General features: G+C 35.8%; 1 protein-coding gene across 8 annotated transcripts in view; it reads right to left on the reverse strand.

Annotated features, from left to right (window-relative positions):
- Window positions 1-22,043, reverse strand: part of NALCN (sodium leak channel, non-selective) — a 223,564-nt gene that overhangs the window by 79,076 nt on the left and 122,445 nt on the right. For all 8 annotated transcript variants that reach the window (XM_017816712.1, XM_017816709.1, XM_017816710.1 and 5 more), the window contains 2 exons: window positions 15,271-15,408; window positions 11,371-11,445 (listed from right to left, as the gene is read on the reverse strand). In XM_017816712.1, the coding sequence (XP_017672201.1) occupies window positions 11,371-11,445; window positions 15,271-15,408 (213 nt within the window). The remainder of the gene's footprint in view (window positions 1-11,370; window positions 11,446-15,270; window positions 15,409-22,043) is intronic.

Below are 22,043 nucleotides of genomic sequence, written 5' to 3' on the forward strand. Positions count from 1 at the left end.
TCAATCATGGGTTTTGGTTTGGCTGACAGTCAGATTTTGACTTATCTTCTTTCTATGACCAGTTCTGCTGAATACATCTCTTTGTTAGCACTCACCTCTGCAAAGCTCTCACAGGGGTTTAATTATGAAGACTTCTTGACAAAAACTAATGGATCAATGCAGAAACATTTCTTCTTAGAAGCTCAAAGTAAAAAGTTAAAGAAAAAGCAGTGCACTTGTTCAGGTTGCTTCCTTCATTTGTTCTTCAGACAATAATATAAGAAGACAGCAGCAGCAGTGTCTAGCAGAAGTTATAAAAATAGCATGTATTTTCACTAGCTAGAAGAGGAGTGAGCTGTTTCAGTTATTAGAACTGCTTTATGTGAAGACATGATGAATATGTGGACGACAAGAGTGTATGGAAACCAAATTTCACAGCCTAGTATCTAGAAACAGTTAAAAAAGCAAGCAAAAAGTGGAAAGGTATATACAGATCGACTGCTTCACGAATCATCGTGAATGTATACCGAAGAGGGCAGTGGAAAAACCTTGGCCTTTTCTTCCTGGTCATCTGATTTCAACAGAATGACAACAACAAAAAAACCTCAAACCTGAAAATGAGTTAAAATCTGCAACCATCCCTAGCACAGAAAGTAGAAACATGCTATGTGTGAGAGACACAAACAAGTTAATGGAAGATTAGGTTGCAGACCTGACTTCTGTATTTTGTTCTGTAAAAGATCAGTGTATTTCTCATTTTTATCTCTTTGTCAGTGTGACTTTCATAATGGAAACATAGTTTGTGGGAAAGCTTTCTCTCATATCATGAATTTCAGTAATAGGTGTATGCCTGGGACAGAGAAATACCGATAAACAATTTTATAATGATTTTTAGTCCAAAAAAGAGAGCAGTGATCAGAGCAAGGCTCAACTTTAAAAGTGAGACACCTTTAAAAGTGTCAAGGAAACCAGTGCTGCATCTGTAAATCCATGCGAGCTCTCCTAATAAACAGATGTTTGTTTTGCAAATGTCCAACAATGGATGGATGAGTAAACTCCTTTGAATATGGGGAAGTGATCACGGGCAGTAAGAAATGTATGATCTAATGTAAACAAAAGACTGCACTAACTGTGTCTGGATGTAAAAAAAAATAACCAGTAGCCGAGGAAATGGGAAGCATAATGATAATGGCTGAGGGGAGAAAGGTGTCTAACAAGAATAATACTGGAGTAACACAGTAAATAAAAAAAAAAATAAACCCCAGTATCTTGATATTGATGCAGCAACACTTGTTCTCATATCATTGCAGAGAATATAAGATGGATATCCTCAACATCATTGGAAATGCAGTGAGAGCCTTATTCTCTGGGGAAGCAATTATCTGTATCTTTGTCTTTTAAGACCAAACATAACTACAAAGTCTTAGTAGGATACATAAAAATGTGTGAGAGCCACATTTTTGTCATATTCCAATAGCAAATGGTGAATGTCTGGTTTCACAGTGACTACATTGTTTTCACCTCTGAGCATGCCTTTTGCTCCACAAGTGAGCCGGGGCCTGTATTATCGTCTGAGTCAACCCTGGTTGAAGTCAGGAACCTCTACAATGATCCTCTTAAATCTGTGCCACACACCATTAGAAAACTAACTCAAGTGCCAATGCAAGAGACCTGCTATTTTATGAACCTAAGTACATAAATGTAGACTTCTTTTTCTGCTGTGAGTGAAGAGAGGTGACCAGCTTTGAATGTTGACTTTTATCCTTTGTTGCCATTATCATCTAAGTCGCTAACCTAACTTCAGTAAGGTGCCACTGTTGGCACCTTATCACACTAAGATTTTTGGCTTCAAAATGTAAAGGAACCCGTATGATTAAATGTCAGTGAAATGTGGGTTCCTAATTCATCAAACTCGGATATTCATGTAATTTAACTTTATCTATTGAAAAATCAGGCATTTTGCCTAATTAGCTGTCTAGACTCCCTCTATAACAGAAAAAAGAAAGCATCCTACTTGGATGGGATGAATCATTCCCTGGAGGGTAACTATGACTACAGGCAAGCCCAAATGACTGGCTTAGACCACATGCCTAACTTTTTGCATGGCTAACAAGATGATATGAATCCTATCCCTTGACATTTTAGAAAATTCTAGCCATTATCTAAATGAATGAGAATTTTCTTCTTTGTATATAATTGTTCAAAAACTTGAGGATAGTTGCTTCTAAACTTCTGAGTGTCAGATTAACTATAAAAGCATTAAAAATTCTGTTATGCTGCTTACTGCGTAAGTACACAGTATTCTCATGATTTATTTTTTTCAGTCTGTGTCAGAAGATACTCCTACTTCTGTATTAAAAACCCCTGTATTTAAATGCATGAAGCTTTTTATTCTTGAGAGGTTTCTTTTAAATGAATTAAAAATGTGAATCTATTTGCTCTGAGTTAGAATCAAAGTAATAACTGCAAAATCAACAACTGATTGCACATGAATTTAGGATCAAAGGTACAAATTGTGCTGCTTCTCTCCAGCTTTGATACAAGCAAAGCTGAATACTATAGCAATCAATGAAAGAAAATTTTATATTTGCTCTGGGGATGTAAGTTCAAATTGTTTGACATGTGAATACTGCTTTAGTTTAATAAATATTTCAACTCTCAAAATCAACAGGATGCTGTGGTGATCCGAGTCCTGCAACACTGAAAAATATTTTATTCTACTTACTATAAATGTTTGATTTGAAACTTCTATTCAAATTCACTTTAGAGAAAAATGTCAAAGGACTCAGCACAGTCTCTTGAGCTAATTTGCTTTGTCTTGACTGAGATTAACAAAAATTCCACTTATGTATTCTTGCATGAAAGGTAAGCAGTGTCAAATACACATTTTGAATATATGTGCCAGAATTTACTTGAACAATGTTCAGAAATCAGATACTCTCAGTTTAGATAGAAAGAAAACAAAAGCCTCATTATAAATCAGAGATTTTCTAATCTGAGTAGTGAAGGAGAATAACTACTTAGTGAGAAAGAAGTATTAATTTCTCTGTTTCCCTGACAACAAGACCAGAAAAAAATCTGAGTTTACAATCAGAGAGATTAATATTTAAAAATTATTATTATTTTTAAAAATGCTTTTCAAAGACCTCTGTATCCTGCTGTTGTAGTTCTGGTCAATTAGGTGGTAGTAGATCCAAGTATAGACCTTCTTGTGCTCCCACCACCACCACCACTACCACCATCAAAAACCCCAAGCATCATGGTACTAGAGTCCAGGATAGTTCTTTGATAGCACTGCCATTTTTGATAGCACTCAAATCCTGATCAACTTTCTTCTATTGCAATTGAGCCTTCTTATGAGACAGATTGCCTAATGCATTCCTTTTATTAATTTTATGCTTTTGCTTTGAAAGCTCTGTCAAGACTACTAATGTTTGTTTAACTGACTCTTTTTTGCAAAGCTTTTAAGCATTTCAAAATGTGACCCTGAACTACTGGTATCAAATTGAGCTATTCAGACATTAAACATTGTTGAAAGCAAGAATCTATCTCAACAGACAAAACCAGCAAAGAATCTATCATTATCTCCAAGCTTTTTTGTTTATGAAAGTTTTTGTTTCAACATCGAATAGTTAAAAGTGAGATTTAAAAGAGAGAAAATGGACATGGTGAAAATCTGTTATTTTTAAAAGCACAGGAACAAGATAATTTAATTTGAAAGGTATCACTTTTTTAAAAAATATATGTATACTGTAAGTATATATGTATCTATATATACCATGATATAGTAGATATATATATGTATATATATATAAACCTCTGGAGGATCTGCTGCTTTGATATGGATTTGGGGGGAAAAAACTTGTATATATTTCATGGTCTGGAGCAGAACTGGAGGGAAAGGAGCACGTACATATGACAAGTACCCTCACTGGTAAGAGTGTGAATTTAATTAAATTAGAAGAGAAATGTCCCCACTTTTGTCCAAGAATTTCTGTTGCCAGGTAGTAAGGCATGGAGATAATATTTTTAGTAATGACTGCCATCTGTATTCATGTTGTGAGTGTGCACCAGTGATCACAGACAGCACACATGCGATAAGACAGAAATCTGATCTTCCTCAAGGGAATATTCCTTTGAAGCAGTAGAACTCCACTTATGTGAGATTTCAATAATTTAAAAGTGGATCTATGTTCCTGATTGGCTCGAGGGGCTCAAGCACTAGAATAGACTTTGATTCCTCATCCTACTGGGAATTTGTATATGAACCCAGAGATGTCACTACAGCTTTGATTCTCCAGTACTAAAATAGGGACACAACAATCTTGTCTGACACAAACTGTAAGATAAACCCTTCAAAGTTAGTGAAGTAAGCTGGGGTTGTTATCACAAGTATAAGGTAAACAAAGAAAATTTTATATTTTGTCTTATAATTATATATATATTATATATAATATATATTTTAACAGTGGCATTCCAGGAAATAGGATTACAGAATTAAGATTACATGGCCAAGGAAGTTAGACCGTGGTTTGTGCTCAGAGATGCTTGAGATGCTTGCCCTTCCCCTTGGGGCATTACAAAAGAGTACAGTGGGGGTGCACATGGGTTTAGCCACCAATGGGTTTGTCCTTATGCTATTTGAAAACTGAAATCCCATTCAGATGATGAAACACCAGGGGAGTAAGAAGGAGTGCACTAGGTTAGATCAATGGTCCATCTCTCCATTACCCTGTCTCTGACAAGGACCAGCCAAAGAGCTCTGAGATATAAGAATAGAACAAAGAGTAGTTTTACTTCCTGTGTGCTTTCCCAGTTTTGACAACCTCTGCGGCTGAAAGATACATCTAAACTATCAGCCCTTATAGGATTTTTATTCCATTAATTTGTCTTAAAACTAAACCCATTTGATTTGATTGAGTGCCCTCTCTTTTTTTTTACTGTAGAAGAAATAAAATAGTCTTCTATGCAACTTCTCATACCTTTTGTGATTTAATATAACTCTTACTTAGCCTCCTCCTCAGTCCTCTCATTTACAAACTGAAGATCATCCTCATTATCCTTGTCTATACCTCTTCTTGGTTTATTATATCTTATTTTTAAAAAGATGCTTTGATCTTACCTGCATGCAGTACTCAAGACAAGGAAGCATCTTGGATACAGATGGCAGAACAGTAATGTTTTCAATTCTGTTTAACAATTTTCTCTAATAATTTTAAAAAATATGTTTGCCTTCTCTTTTGATAAACACTGAACTGACATGACAATGAATATCTACAACAATTCAAAAATCTTTCTGGACTGGTAATAGCTTAATTAAACCCTACGTTTCTGTATGTAGTCGGCTGCTTCCCTATGTGTATTTATTGACATTACATTTCATCGGACATTTTATTTCTCAGCCATGAAATATAAATACTTCACCGTAAGCTTTAATACTGTTTGTCTTTACTAACTTTTCACCATCAGCAAATGCTCTTGCCTCACTGTTCACCTCATTTTTAGATAAGTCACAAATACTGAACCGCACCGATCCCGGTCAAGATCATCATGGACCTCTACTTTCCTCTGTTATGAAAAAACAGTCATTTATCCCTACCTTTTGTTTTATATCTTTTTTCTTTTTTTCATTATTCAACAGATATTTCTTTTTAAATTGTGTAAGCTTAGAAGGGATCCACTTCGCACGGTACAGAGGAAGCTGGGATATACACTTGAGAAGCAGTGTCACACAGGTGTCATTATTGTAAGCTACAAACTATGCTGCAGATGAAGGAAAGACGATTCATACAGCCAGGGTAGCTTGAGGATAATCTTATGCTGGCTCCAAATTTTCTGGTAGCTGCCCTATAAACAAAATGTATGTCTCTCCAAATTGCCCTCCAAAAGTATTTACTACTCTTCAGTGACTAGGGAAGGAAATTTACATGAATACTTTAAACTGCATATACAACTTTGTAATGTATTGGTGAAGTGAGATGAATTCTACCCAGGTGTTTAAACCTCCACAACATTTTAAGGGAACTTCACTGGCTGCAAGAACTGTTTAAGGGACCAGGTACTAAAACAGTAGAGTAAGCCCAGAATGGAGTAATAAAAAGGTAAACATGAGTTTTTCTGTAGAGAGTGAGGCTATGGGAAACCTAAAAGTTTACAAAATTCTAATAGGAAACAGAAAAACATGAGAAATAAAGCCATATTAAGGAGGGGACATAAAACCAGACAAGAATAACATATATACAGGCTTTTATATTAATAGTAAAACCCTAAAAAAATTAACATGGTTGAATTAGAATTCCTGTTATTAAAAACTCCACAGTGTTGACACAAAACACATCTCAGAAATTCGGCAGAAGTAACAAGCAGTAGGATCCTGATCATATTCTGATCAGAATGAGAATATGCAGAACAGGCAACATATTATCTAGATTAACAGTACATGGCATCAATGAAAGACTGGTGTTATTCTACACAGAAATTCTACAGTCAAAGAAGTAAATAAGGTAAATGCATATATAAACAGCACAGGATCACTCTGCATTGAAACTGTGTGCCAAACTGGAAGAAATATTCTGCCACCGTAAATGAGGATTAGAAAGTAACTTCAATATGCAAAGTAGTATTCAAGGCCTAAAGACAAGCAGTAATAATAGTGGGAAGCCTTTGTTTATCCTCATGTATGTTTAGGAAAGGGTAGAAGAAAGAAATGAACTTTCTACTCATGCATGAATCCTTGCTGAATTATGCAGCCAGAGAACACCTAAGTGAAGAAGCAGATTATGGTTTAGTACTGAACAAGATCTAGTTCATGACATAAATATCAAAAAGCTATTCCATAACAGTAAGAAATATGATCTTAAATTCAGATTTTAGTTTACAAGTAAAAGGTCAAATCCATCTACAACGCTGAATTTAAATGAAAAAAAAATTAATTACTTAAAATCATAAGACTTTTGAAAAGAATTTTAAAGGAAAGGCCAAATGACAGAAACTGGGAAGGAGGTGTATGGAGTAACTTTAAATATCCTTTTTTAGAAGGACAGAGCACATCTACCAACTACAGAAAAACTCCAAAAAAGTCAAGAAGTCCAGCAGTGTCAACTGGACTGCAAAGAAGACTTATAAAAGTAAATGGATATGTTTCAGAAAGGGAATCCATATGCTAAGCAAAGAATAGAGAAAAAAAAGCATAAGTACTAGCAATTTTTTGGTATAAAAACAATGGCAGATCATGAAAGATATAGAGAAACTACTTTCTAAAGAAATTGAGAAACTACTTTCTAAGGAAATAAAATCTAAAAAGAAAGCTTTTAAGAACATAAAGAAAGCAGCAAGTCTAAAAGAGCAACATGCTATTAATCAAGTGTGTTCTGTAAAATAAAACCAAAGCAAGAAAGAAAAATAAATAGTGTTGACCACAGACGAGGTCAAAGGAGACCTTAAACAATGCCAAAGACTGATCTTCTACAAAACTGTCATGAGAAAAGCTTTTGGAAGACACTTGACACAAATTCAACTTGTCCCTCTCCAACACCTGTTAACACACTCTCAAGACTTCAAAGGATCTCAGATACAACAAGGCTGACATACAGCAGTGGTAAATAATTTGTCACCTAAATAAACTTTGGAGTGAGAGAAAGGAAAGTGGTAAATGTGACTAATGTTACAAAAGGGATTCAGGATAGAGCGCTCAGAAAATGAGAAACTAATCAGTCTGACTTCACATTTAGGCAATTTGATAGAAATGTATTAATACTACAATTAGTAAATATGTGGAAAATATGATGTGAAAAGTTAATGCAGCTGCTGTAAGGGAAAGTCATGCTTCAAATGCTGTGAAGAGTGATGAATTTCTAAAAAAGAAAGTTGTCACTTTATCACAAAAGGCAAAAGAAATCCAAGAAGTCCTCTCAGTTTCTTTTTAACTTTGGAGCAATAGTTTATAGAGAGAGGCATAAAAGAGAAGGAAGTCAGTATTGTAGCTGAGAGATTTCTTGTGCCTAAGATCAATATCACCCGCATAACCGATGTACCAATCACCAAAGAAAAGGACCTCACAGGATGATGAGCAAGATCAACGACATACCTAGAGCTCAAGTAGTGTGTTAGGGTCAGTCTGAATTGCTGCAGAGGATCAAGTTTAATGCACAGAGAGATGGTGACTCTTAGCGACAGTACAAACCCTTCTCACTCAAGCTATCATGGCAGACAGACGAGAGGATGGGACGTGGCAGAGGATGAGAGATGTATTGCAAATGAACAGAGCTGTAAAAATACAAAGAATTATTCTGTTCTTAAACCAGCTGAATGGTGTCTTGGAAAAACAGATTCTACTCCTATGTGTGCTTTTTCTGCTAAGTAAATCACTCAAATTAAATATTTTACAAATTTTATGTTCATTGTACATACTTATGAGGGGTACCATAAAAAAGTCAGAAAGGAGATTAATAGTTTTATCAAAGCTTGAATACTGGGCAATAAATAAAGCACATGATCACACTGTACAATAAAGAGAAAAAATATCGACTAGTGGTTTATTAAAATGAACTCTATCTACTCCTTGCACTAAATGAGGCCAGACCTTTGGAAAGAATATTATGTAATGATGTAATTAAAAACTGAATCATGATGCATATCCTTAACTAAATTTGCACTGGCAAATTTAATTCTAAAAGTTTACTTGCTTTTAAATACATTATTTTACAATCTTATTTAGATTCTCTGAGTCATTTAATGCTTTGATTTATTCATATTTAAACATATTTACTGAAGCAACATGAATACCAAGTGTTTACATATCATTTTACATTTTGCAAATATTAACTAATTAGTCCTTTCCCCAATAATCTGAAAGATAAGTAATAAAATACATCTTATCAAGTTTCAGAAAAGAAATTCAGTGATAGTTAAGAAGAACACATTCCAAAAGGGATTACTAGCTAGATGTGATTTCTGGTCTAAATACATTCTCCTTCCTTCCTTCAAAAACATTCAGTATTTCATCATCTGAAAATGCCCTGTGCCTTGAGGTTTACGCCTTGACCTTTACAGCCAGTAAAGGTAGGGAAAAAAAATAGACCCATGAGGATGGAAATATTTTGTAGAGCATTACAGTTTCACCATTTTCAACCAATCAAGGTCTTTTACATTTGAATTACAATTTGAATTACTTGACTCCTCCTTTGGAACATCATTTATCTTTTAATTATAGATGTCAAAAATTTTCCTGTGCAGCAATACAGATTTATTTATTTATAGAAATACTCTTGATTGAAACATAACAATTACCTTACAATCCTTCTTCTTCTAACAGTCCATTTTTAGTGGAGAATTCAAAATATCATTGAATTAAAAACTCTTTTTACTTTATCTTCTTGAGACAAGGCAACCAATATTTCAGCGTACTAGACCACAGTCAGCACTGAGCCTGTGCATTGCATTTAACCCACAGGAAACCTTTTTTGTTCTAGATATTTAATCAGTTGTACATTCATTCCACTAACTTTATATTGTGCAGCTCCAAGAACCAAACTCTTACCCCCTTTCACCTTAGTAATTTTTAAAATATGCAACACTTCATATAACATTAATTTGTTTTAAAATACCAGAAGGAAATGCAGTACTGAAGTACTGAAGAGAGGTGACTGTTTAAAAGAACATTTCAAAAGTGTAAGTACAAGTGAACCACTGTCAGCCACCTTGGATATTTTTATACATCAAAATGGTGTATAATGCATATACCATTATGCCAGTCAACCAAACTGCTGTGCCCAATAGCAGAGTGCTGTGCTCTGGTTAAATGACCACTTGGGTCACAGAAACAGCCTGTCAGTGGCATGGTAGCTGGAAGGTCTGGTGACTGAGGAAGTGGTTTTATTCTGGTCCAGCACCATACTCATGTAGTTATGCTCTGCAGTCTATGAAGTTGAAAGACTCATTCAAAAATTCTATTTATGTTTTTCACTGGAGTGTGGTTTATTGCTATTACAGAGGCGGAATTCCTGCTAGGTTAACAAGATTTCAGACTGACACAGTGACAAGTATTGCATGTGGTGGCCTCTCATCATTGCTTTTTGTTCACCAGTTCCAGAGCAAGCTGCTAAAGCACAAAGCTATGCAAAAATGTAGACTATTAAAGTGGTTTATGAATCAGAGATGCTATGTTTCATGGAAAAACCACTGGATTTCATATCATAAGCTCTTCACCCAGGAAAGTTGATTTGTGTTTCTACCTCATGCAGAGATTTTGAAAAATTTCCTGTAAGGGTATCAGGATGATATAACATTGTTTGTCATACATCTGAGCCATTTTCATTTCAGATCATTTTACATCTTGAGACTGGTAAAGAGAAACATGAATGCACTTGATTTGGCCTACTTGGTTTGCATACTCAAGACTGTCAGGCCATCTCAAAATCATCTGTAAGATCTGTCACTTATATGAGCTGATTAACTGAAATCCAGTATTTGTATTTCTTTGTGGCAGAAAATACTTGGTCTTTTAACTTATTTGAAGTTTGCAATACATACTGAAATTTAATACTGCAACCACAAAAACCATATTGATTTCTGTATTGAATTCTATAAAGATGAATTTAACACAAGTATATAACATTTTCATGTAAGAATTCAGTGTTAAATATCTCAATTGGCTGAGTGATTAATATTCAAGAATTGAAAAAACGTAATTCTTTGACAATTGTTGATGCACATTTAAAATGAACAAAACTAGCAAATGATGGGTGAAAGAAGGCTGTAAGCCCAATATTACAAAAGAGGTTCCCATGTGTCAACTCATGATATTTCGTGCATGAAACGTTGATGGCTCTGCTCCTCTTTGTGCAAATTAAAGCACAGCCATAGATTTATGTAAAAGCTACAGACACCTTCCTCTCTGGTCATTTGTCCCCAAGGTCAGAAAAGCCAGTGTGAACTCTCTAGTTTAATTTGTTTTATGTGATTGAAATTTGGGGTTTCAAGCATGAGAAAATGACTTCTTGGTCCCCAGATGTGGAGAACCAAACAAGCAAGACAACTTTGCCAAGCCTCTTTATCCCTCCCCTAACACATTGACCCTATCACTCTATGCCTTCCTGTCTCTGGAGCCTTGTCAGTACTATCCCCTGCAGTGGAGCTGTGCTGTGCTCATAAAGCATGGGCAGGGACAGTTTTCACTAGTTTAAAAGCAAAAAGATGACCTAGGTGTGATTTTTAAATTATTTTAATTATCTGAGTATCTGAATTGACTTTCATTGAATATTTCAACCAATTTCTAAATCTCTTTTACAATATTTTAATTTTTTCCCTCATATATTATTTTACCACATAAAATACCAGTAAAGTAATGCTTTATTGAAACTACTTCCAAGCACAACAAAAATATGTTCTTACTTGTTTAAGTTTCTTTAGATCTTCATCGAGTTCCAAGTTGTCCAAAATAACAGCAACGAACAAGCTGAGTAGAATCTACAAAACAATTGTAAATGATTTGTTAAAGTTGACTTTATTTTATTTTTATTTAAGAAGTACTATTAAATGACACGGAAAAATGATGGCCCTACGGATAAAAACTGGATTCTTGCCTTTGACATCTGTTGAACTAATATCTCCTAGCTACTATATATCTCCTAGCCATTTTGAAAGTACTAAATTGATTTTTATTTTACCACAAAATTAATATGAGTTTAAAAATGTTGAATTCTAGGTTTGATGACTAATGCAATATACTTATTAAAATGTACTTCACTTTCAAAGAAAATTAAATTAATCTGAAATAATAATTAAAAAACCCACAAAGCAAAATCCTAAAACAGCTTGTAAAGCTAAGGTAGTTTTCAACTAAGGTAGGAATCTTAGCACTTTTTTTAAAAGAGTTACAGGCCTAGAATATTTCTGTAGTCTTGGACTCCTGAGTGACAACCAGAGCAGACATATCATTTCAGCACTACTATAAATGAAGTGCAAGTTTACCTGTCCCACCTATATCGAAGATAAAATTTAAGTGGCTTAGTATGCCAGCAAGGAGTTTGGAACTCAAACTGCATCAGAGTTGAGTGTCTGGACCTTATTCCAAGGAAGAATTTTCTTTTCCTCCATGAACTATAAAGGTACAGGAGACACAGGAAGGACTCTGGTCCATAAATTCAAAAACTGTCAGTGTTCAGAAAAAAATGTGTTCTTTGAACAGGAAAGTGGCTTTAGCAGACATATTATATGTGCCACATACTTAAAGAGTACCTCACACAGTTTTCAATGATCCAACTACAACCAGCAGTGGAAGTAAAGATGGCATTCAGAATGGAAAAGCAAGACAGAATTCTGATAAAATACATAATACCTGGCACAATGTGGAGGCCCAGAGAAGCTGACTTTAGTCACAGGATGGACTGTGGTGATGCAACCTCCTCTGCCTCCCCCCAGCCCACATTAAGATCTGAGAAAGGCTCATTAGGCCTCAGCCTTGATGAACTGCACAAGGTCTAAGCCCCTCCTGAGCTCATCAGAAACACTATCTGTTCCCAGGAACTAACAGGTGTCTAATAAGCACCTGTTTTTTAATGAACCGCCTTGAAAACTTATTTTTCTTGCCTGAATAACAACTCAAGTGGAATAATATTTTTGTTGTTGAACTTTCAAAGCAAGTTACCAACTTAAATTGTGGCCAGAATGGAAAATTACTATAACTAAAGCCCACTCTCTAATGACCCTACAAACAGCGGTCCAAAGTGAGATGCTTTTGAGGTCTCGATTCCCAGAAGAAGGGGATAATGTGTGTATCTCAAACACTGATAACTGGATGGTTGTGGATCCAGCCAATGACTATTAGTAATAACAGACATGAATTGTTGGCAATAAACAAGGACTACTGGTATTAACATGGCATGGGAAAGAACAAGATTTGGCTGGAGAAGGGGGGCAGGCAGAGATAGGGTGGGGCTTTTCTGTGAGAAATAAGCACAACACAGTACAGTGAAAGCTCAAGAGTGGCAGAAAGTGGTCATGTACTACAGGGTGGGATTGTGACCACCAAAGTCCCTCAAAGCCCTACAACCCATTTCCAGAAAGGCCTGAAAGAACAGACTGTGCATGATAACTAACTAGCATAGAAAGCGAGAAACCCATCTCTGGGGTGGAGAAACCTGTCCATAAAATGGTACCCACCCAAGCCCAGGCAGTACCCTTCAGGACCGTGGACATCTCATCGGCCAGACCGATGCAGCTGGATTGACACTTACCAGCTGGATCAATGCTGAAACCAGGATTGGCGTCCCCCCAGTGGGATTGACACTGAAAACAGGACTCTCTTTCTCTTTCTTTTTCTCTTTTCCTTTCTCTCTTTCTTAATTAATCTCTTCCCCTTTAATTTCTCTCTTCCCTTTTATCCTACCCCTTTATCCAAAACCCACTGCCATGTGCTTATATAGCAGGTCAGGGACTAATATACCAATTTCCGTGCCAAGTGGAACTTTCTGACTGTTTGTGGACTCTCTGACTTTTGTCGTTCCTTTAGATGATTAAGCATTTATGAATCTTAGGTGCTTCCTTCCCCTTAAGGGTGGGTTGTCACACACAAACTGCTTTGATCCCTAATTAATGATGAACAGTTTTGCTATAATTCTGTCAGGATTTTACAGTATGGTGTTTTCCTTCTTCAGATATGTTATACATTCCATGATACTCCAGCACCTGCAGCTCAAAGCATACCAGTTAAGGAAGTGCTGTTCCATAGTAAAAAGAAGTACGGCACTCATTAAAGATATCAACCCTTACAGTCTTGCTGATTCACGCACTGATATGTATCAAGACAAGACTTTCTTGCTCCTTTTTTCTTTTTTTCAACAAGAACCAAAGACGATGTACCACAAAGTTAAATGTAAACTTGTTATTTGTTTAATTTCCTCTGTTGCCATCTCAACTAATAACAGTCCTTGGTTCCAAGAGTGGGATTTTTTTCTGAGCTTCAACTTTCTTTGCCTTCTAATGTGAAACCTATTCATTTCTTTCCAAGGCTCTACAGTGTGCTTTGCCAAATGCCTGCAATTATCTCTTCTCAATTCTAATCCTCCTCCCTCTTCCAGTTGTTAAAAGTAATTTCTTCATTTAACTTCACTCTTGTTATTCACTGATGGCTGTTTATTCTTAGAATGCTTCTTTTAGGTTTCAGTAGCAGCTCAACTGTTTTCATGCTCCCTTACCAGTTCCATGTTATTTTCTTTCTTTAAACTTCTTTTACCTACAGAAAACTCTGTCCTACATAGTTTTTCTCTGCCAGGGTCTGAGGAAGGTCTTAGAACTGAAACTAAAAACTTCATAAGCCCAGGTAATTCTGCAAAGTTGTCTGCTGCACCTACAATTACAGTCTGATTATTCAGTCTTTAGAAGTGAAACAGGACATATTGTAAAGTAAAAGAAGTAAATAGAAGCTGATGAAGATTGTATAAATACATTTAATACCTTATGTACATAGACAATTGAGTAAAGAATGAAAATAGAATGAAGGAAGTGAAAATAAGAGTAAGTGCATCAAAACATCCAGTGAATAGAGAATACAAAATGAGCAATAGTAGGAGTGAATTAAGGGAGCATAAAATGGTTAGTCCCCCTGATTGTGGTATTTTCTCTGTGCTGGTATTCAAAATACAGTACGGAGCCCTTATTGATATAGGATAACCAAAGAGATGTTTTCCTTCCCATTTTCTCTATAAAAGAATGTAATAATCCCATTTTAAATGTATACAGAAAAATGGGGCTTTTAGATATAATCCCCATTTCTGTACATGTGCAGGAACTGCTGTATTAGTTCTCGTCCATTTATTGCTTGATATTCTATGTCATATATATATGTGCATTGATTTTGCATCAGACAACAGGAATGTAGTGATTACTAGTTAAGTTTATATCCTAAGGCTTTACACTTCTTACTTTAATTACTGTCGCAAAGAGAATGCAACGAAAGCAGAGGAGACCATTTCTACATGATAAATAAAATCACTTGCTTAACTCCGCAATCATTAGAGCTGTGAAAGTACAGGACAGATAACAATTATACTGTTAGTCTAGCAGTGTTCCTTGGATCTAAGAAGAACAACACCTCATGCCAGAACAAAGCCCACCACTTTATGCCACATGGCTGAAGGGTAAATTAATTCTACCACATCAAAGAATTAGTCCTAAAGCCCTCTATGCTAAAAATGGGCACCACAATTAGTTTTAACTAGCTGAGAATTCTAAGTAATACAAGAGCTATGAGAATAATTCAAAAGCACAGCATATTTAAGAGTGAAAACTTACCAGAGTAGCAAAAAGATGATACAGTATAAAATAAATAGCAACTACTGGAGCCCACATATGTCCTACAGCATTCAGTGTCTGATCCATGACATCCACCCATCCTTCCTGTGTGAGAATCTGAAACATTGACATGAATGCCTGCAGGAAAGAGAATTGCCAACATATTAACAAATTATATTAATATGGTTATATTGACACATTCCTAAAGTTAATTTAACAGAGCAGAACACCTGTTTTGTTTTGCTTTTTAAACCTTAACAAATGTATTTCAACTTTTAAAGCCAAGCAAAACGCTATTCATGAGCTAAAGGAGAAATCAATAGCTTGACCATTGAACTGTAAACTGCAATTTGTAACATAGTCCTAGCTCCATTAGCCCATATGAAGAGCTTTTTGGTTTCCTTCAGGGTTGCAAAAACAAAAGAGAAAGATCCTGAGCATCAGATATTATTGTTTTGAATGCTATACTGTATTGTGATTTTTTGATTATGCTATTTCTCCCATGTTACCTCGTTATGAATATACTTATAATGAAGTGTTATAGTTAAATGTGACCACACTTTTATGTAATCTTAATAGTAGAAGCATTTGAGGCACCCCACAGATGAGACTGACCAACAAAAGGCAAGGTCTCAGTACTTGCACTTGATTTAGCCAGTCAGCCTGTTCCTCTACATTTTGTAAATAGCACTCTTTGTGGAACTGTTCCTGTAACATTTTCAAATCCCTTCAGACCAGACATACAAGTCAGAAACAGAGTAAATAATGGAAATGTTTCAAACAACTTCATTTGGTGATAGGAGCATATGAAAGCAGATAAATCTAGAACCCAGATGCTTTAGACCTTTGGAACCCCAACTGGAGCCTACAGCATTGACCAGAATCGAACTCAACATGAGCATATACATCCTACACAGCTACAGAGGACTGCAGGCTGCCTAGGAAACAGAAGTTGGACTATAGTATCAAAGTGAAGTGTGGATCTTGATAGTCTTAACTGTCTCAATGAGGCCAAACTATTGCACAGGTTTCTTTTGCTTTTGCCTAACATCAAAAGTGCTCTCTTTCCAGACAGGATCAAAGCTGGTATCTTACTGAAATTTATGCATAACAAAAAAGTGTTAGGAACTGAAGACATTAACAATGCAGCTTACACCTAACAGGATTCCTATAATTCAAGATGTTATAAAGATATATTAGGTCTGTGCTCAGTGTGCCTGACACTCACAGCAACAGCAGATTAACACATTAATGCACTGGCACAAAGAGAACAGCATTCTTCTTGCCAAACCTGTGAGAAAACAGTACCCAGAGAGCTATTCACATCAATTTACCCTAAGTCAAAATGCATGCTTGAAAAGCTGAAAACATGTAGGTATATAAACTTATGTGCTTGGGAAACAACAAAATGAGTTCTAATTAATTTTTAAAGCTGCTGGCAAAAATAATGGTGGGAGACTTCAGTTTTATATTCCTATTATAAACTACAGGCAACTTTGCTTGGGCTCCTTATCAAGTTTGCAGAGTTTTTCAAACAAAACAATGACTTCTCTAAGCAGTTTCTTCCAATGCAAACACGACTCTTAAGGTTACACCTACACCCTTAAGGGAGGCCACTCCAGAATGTGATTTCTCACCTGCAGTGAAGGCTAATTTACTCTAGAGAAGACCGTCCATGTGCATACATACAGCACTTGGTTGTGGTCTACGTAAGGTCCCTATGGGTGCAACACACCAGTAATATTTGGTGAAAGGAGCTGGTTCCAACTATCTGAAATAATAAGAAGGATGTGGCATGACTCACTACATTCTGTTTCTGCATCATGAAATCAAGGGTGTATGCTTTTTGCTTAAAATTTGAAACGATGGCCTGCAAGTACAAAGCATGCTGTAACAGGGCTGGGCAAGGCAGGGACAATCTAATTCAGTGCATCTTGTTATGCAATCACTGCAAAAAAGGAGTTTTGGAGTGCCCAGCTGGAGAGAACAATTTCCCAGAATCACAGAATATTCCCACTTGGAAGGGACCCACAAGGATCATCGAGTCCAACTCTTAAGCGAATGGCCCATGCCCAGGGATTGCCTCAGAGAGGGATTTCTGGAAGCAGAAAGAAAGTTAACAACTAAACAGCATCAGAAGGCCACTAATACTCACTGTCTGTCCATTCTTTTATTGACCACTGATAAGGATCCTAGGAATAAAGCTTTTTCTCCTCTGTCTAATTAATACATATTTTAAAGTACAAAAATTGGATCATGTTGCCTCTAGGTCATGTTCAGAGGAAGAATTGTGAATTTTTTACTCTGTTAGAGGGGTCACAAACATTTAGATACTCAAGGGTTTGTAAAAAATTTGCCTGCTGACTCTCACAAAAAAAGCATCTCGCCAGAGTCCAACTTGTTTTTTTATTGCTGATATGTTCTGTGGCATTCTGAAGCAGGCAGAAGCATAAACACATTGCTAGGTTAAGACCAAGGAGTTTGAGAGCTATTTTTACAGTTGCTGTTCAGAATTAACTCACACTAATCAAATTTTCAGAGATGCTTAAGCCTACAAGTCCAAATTACTCACAAAAGTGAAGCTAAGATGTACACGGAACAGCTTAAGGCATCCAAGTGAGCAATCACACACACTGGGAGAGAAGTTAAACATCAGACTTTAATTTTTACATCAGCAACATCTTGACCAAATGTAAAGTCCCAACCTTTCTTTTGAACATATAGATCCCACAGAGAACAAAGGCTATCATGAACTAGAAGCAGCAGAGAAAACTGCTCACAACTACTTTTTTTGTAAATTCTTTATGGTGGCTAAAGTTTTTGGTATATCATGTATTAGGAGAGACTAAACATGATGGCTGGAATTTACACAGTGCCCTCTACTTTATGTTGCTTAACTATGGCCTTAACTAGCATCCTGCCAACCTGAATCCAAGATCCTCCCTTCAAATTAGTGTTTCCTTACAGCCGTGCACACGGACTCTTTACACTGTGCAAAATACAAACTCTTATTACTGATTCATTTTCTTACAACAAATAATTTTCTCCCCATGGAAAAAATGCAGAGAAGGAAGCATTTGCGATCTTTATCTAGGAGAGGCCTTGTGTAGCCAGCTGAGCATGCATGAAGGAAGCAGAAAAATCAGCCTCCTTTACAGCTGCCAGTGGTGCTTGAGGATGAAGAAGACAATGACCCCATCAGTGCTCAGCACTGCCTCTCAAGTCTCAGGTTCCCTTCGTAATGGGGAGGTGAAGCTAAACCAGGCAGCTGTCATTTCCCTGCACTCAGAGCACCTCTGGAGTGGCAGTCGTACCTGACTGGTGTGGCACTCCTTGCTGAAATATAAGGTGGGCACTGCATTAAGTAACATACCCCACTGTTGGTTTTAAAAACACCTGAGGGACTGGGTAAATGAACCAGTGCAGTATCCTTTCTTCTGAATCACAGTGAATTCCAATATTTTAATGCTTTTAAAAAATATATATTTTATTTAATTCTTCAAGGTGTAAAGATACCTCCAATACTGTGACCTCTCATTAATATAAGTACTAGATTAATGTGGAGAAGATATTCTTTGAACATCATAAAAATCTAATCTTCCATTTAAACCAGTTGTCCATTAAGCACATAGTTATATAAAATGATCTTTCAATATAATTTAAGTATTTTATTATACCATTTATGAAAAAAAAATTAGTTTTAAGTAAATAAGGCAGTGCACAATGAGTATGCGCCTTGCACCTAGCAATCTCCTTTGGAGCAAGTTATTTTTAGCTGAAAGATAGACTTCCCACTGTTTATTTTAAAATTAATTTGAAATGCAACTAGCTGACAGAATCAACATCTGTGAAGACAAGACTTAGAGATTTATGCAAATGGTGATTTTCTGCATTAATTTGTGTTATAGAAAAGACTGTCGATTTCTTTGAGTATTTATGCCCTATTACTTAATGAGCTGTTTTGATGATGGAAGTCAAACTACCTTTTTATTTATAGTACAAGATTGGCAAAAGTTTGGTAGAATATATGAGCCAAAGCACCAGTTCTGGTATCTTGTCCAACTATTACAGGGGTGGTGCCACACAAATTACTACTTAACAGTTATAATGTACTTGTCTTGTAACTGGAGCTTGTAGGGGACAAATCCCAATGGCCATATTCATGGAAGCTGTTCTACAATCAGTGGGATTTTTTCTGCAAATTAAATTAAAGGGATTTAGAACATTGCTATAACTTCCTTGCAATCTGTTCTACCACCATAAACTTATGTTTTCCTCCTAACACAGTCATGAATGTGCAGTAATGCACTGAGAGAAGAGTAGCTGTCCTGTAAAAATGTGGCAGTCATACTAAGATTTTAACTGCATCAGAGAATTAAGACTACATTGTTTAACTTTTCAAATTGATGTTGCTTAGGTTGAGCTAATATTTCATATCTTGAACGTTCTCCAAGCTTAAAGCTAGCAGCAAAGATCTGGTTTTGTGAAGACTGGAGGATTTTTGCTGCTGAGATCAGTTGGGCCTGGCTTTCATGTTGTAATGACCCATTTAAAAGAAAGGTAGCATTCCCAGCTTTGTAACCTGAGATACAGAGCAGTCAGCATATGGCCCCAAACTCCAAGAGATACCAGGAAGTCAGAGACACTAACAATGTGTTTTGTTCTCCATACAATGAATTTTTTTAGTGGCCTTCTTACACTTGTGCTTCTGAACAGTTTTCCCCTCCCATTCCTTCTTCAGAGGCCCAGCCACCCCTGTACTTTCTCATGGTTCAATACGTGCAGCCCAAGAAGACATGCAAAAATAAGAGAGCAGATGGGTTAAAAACATTATAGCAAACATCTATATTTTTATACTTGGTATTAGATAGAAAGCCAGTCCATTGGGCCAAAAGAAGTAATGGCCAGAAGAAGGGTGAAATTAGTAGCCATGGCAACACTGAGCTTGTGCCTATTCACTGTCATCAGGAAACCATGTGAAAACATGCAATTTAGAGGCATTAGCAAAAGGAGGAGGTCTACTTGTTCCAAAACCCATACTGTGCCTTTTTATAAAGCACTTAGAGTTTCAAAATGATTGTAGGTTTTGTCTGTTTCAGTGTAGAAAACACTTTACTGTACAAACTCAAAATTTAGCCTCTAATGTCACCACCATTTTTGTTATCATGCTTGTCCTCTCTGTATTTGTAACGAAAAAAATGCCACAGTAACAATGCTGGAATTTTTAGGTTTGCTCTTCTCTGAGGGTAAGCTCCTAAAAATTTATCTTAGCAAATTCTGGTATTGCAGATCTCATATTGTATCTACTTTATATAGTACGTCTTCAGTCATGTTTTGAAAATAATTTTAATTGTCTTATTGCAAACTGATTCAGTGGTCTTTATTCAGGGCAGAAAATGTGAGATCTCCCCAGCCTTTTCTAGGAAGTCACACTCCTTTGGAGGGACACCACTATTCACATAATCAATCACAAATTTTGAGTTCAAAATTTTCATTGACTTTAAACCTATTAAGAGATGTTTCAGTATAAAACTGCAAAAAGAAGCCATATACTGTAAATTATACACTTCAGAAACAATCATAACAACGTGAATACGTATAAAAATAAAAAATAAATAAAAAATAAGGAGAGACTTTTACTTCTGGCCATCATATGAAAAACATTAAAAAATTTTCAATTCAGTATTGTTGGAACACTCCTTTATTGTTGGTAACAGGTCTTCTGATTTTCCAATACTTAAGTAAGAAAAGAGGAAACAAGTAAAGATATTTTCTGTTTGTAAAAAAAATGTATAATTTGCTGGAGAGAATATTTTCTCACTCTTCAAACATATATTTATGATATTCATATATCTGTTAAAATTCAATATTCTAGAAGCTCTTATTGAAGTTTAAATGGTAACAGATTAAAATGCTTAAAATAATCCAAAACTTTATTAATGTATCGCTATATATTGGTAATTTTTCATTGCAAGTGGATCTTTACTCAGATACCAATTTATCTAGTCAAAATGTGCAGGTGTTTGTGAATCTGTCTTATTTTAATCATACTACAATAACTCTTTGAGGACTTCCATTGCCATTTTGCATAAATAATAAAATAATTCTAAAACAAAATTCCTTGGTGATTTGAAATCTGAAGTTGGAGGTTTTTTTCAGAAGTTACAAGTGGGAGTTGGTCACACATTAGAAGAGCTTAAGCTTTTTTTTTTGTGTGTGTGGTTTTTTTTTTCCTTTCTTCAGCATTTAAACAATTAATTATATGGAATTCTACTGGATGCTTTTCTAAGCACATTTTCCAAAATAGAAAGCATGGTGCTACATTATTCCCAGTGGGTAGGCATTTTTTGTCTCACATTTGATGGTCAGCTTCCCATACATCAAGTTCAGGTTGATAATTATAAATTGCTGCTTAGCCATTTTGTTTGCTAAATGCATGACCCTTGAGGCTGCCTTATTCATTGTTATTTAATTGTTCCAAACAATGCACTTTCACTAAAATAGATACATTAGATAACCAAGCTGGAATGACAGAAACAAATAAATTGTCACTGGAATCAATCCATGTACACTCAGTCTAATCCACTATTAAAGAAATGGCAGTATTTTCATTCAGAACAGTGTGCTTCAATAAATACATTAGCTCCAATTTCCACTGATTTTCAGTGTTCTGTTCTGAATTAACGTAATGCTCATAAATATCCATTATTTATACCCAAAAGGCAAACACTTGTTTTGTCAATGCAGACTGATTTTATAACCCTGTGTAAGAC

Source organism: Lepidothrix coronata, unplaced genomic scaffold (genome assembly GCF_001604755.1).
Source record: "Lepidothrix coronata isolate B3197 unplaced genomic scaffold, Lepidothrix_coronata-1.0 Scaffold57, whole genome shotgun sequence".
Lineage (NCBI taxonomy): Eukaryota > Metazoa > Chordata > Aves > Passeriformes > Pipridae > Lepidothrix > Lepidothrix coronata.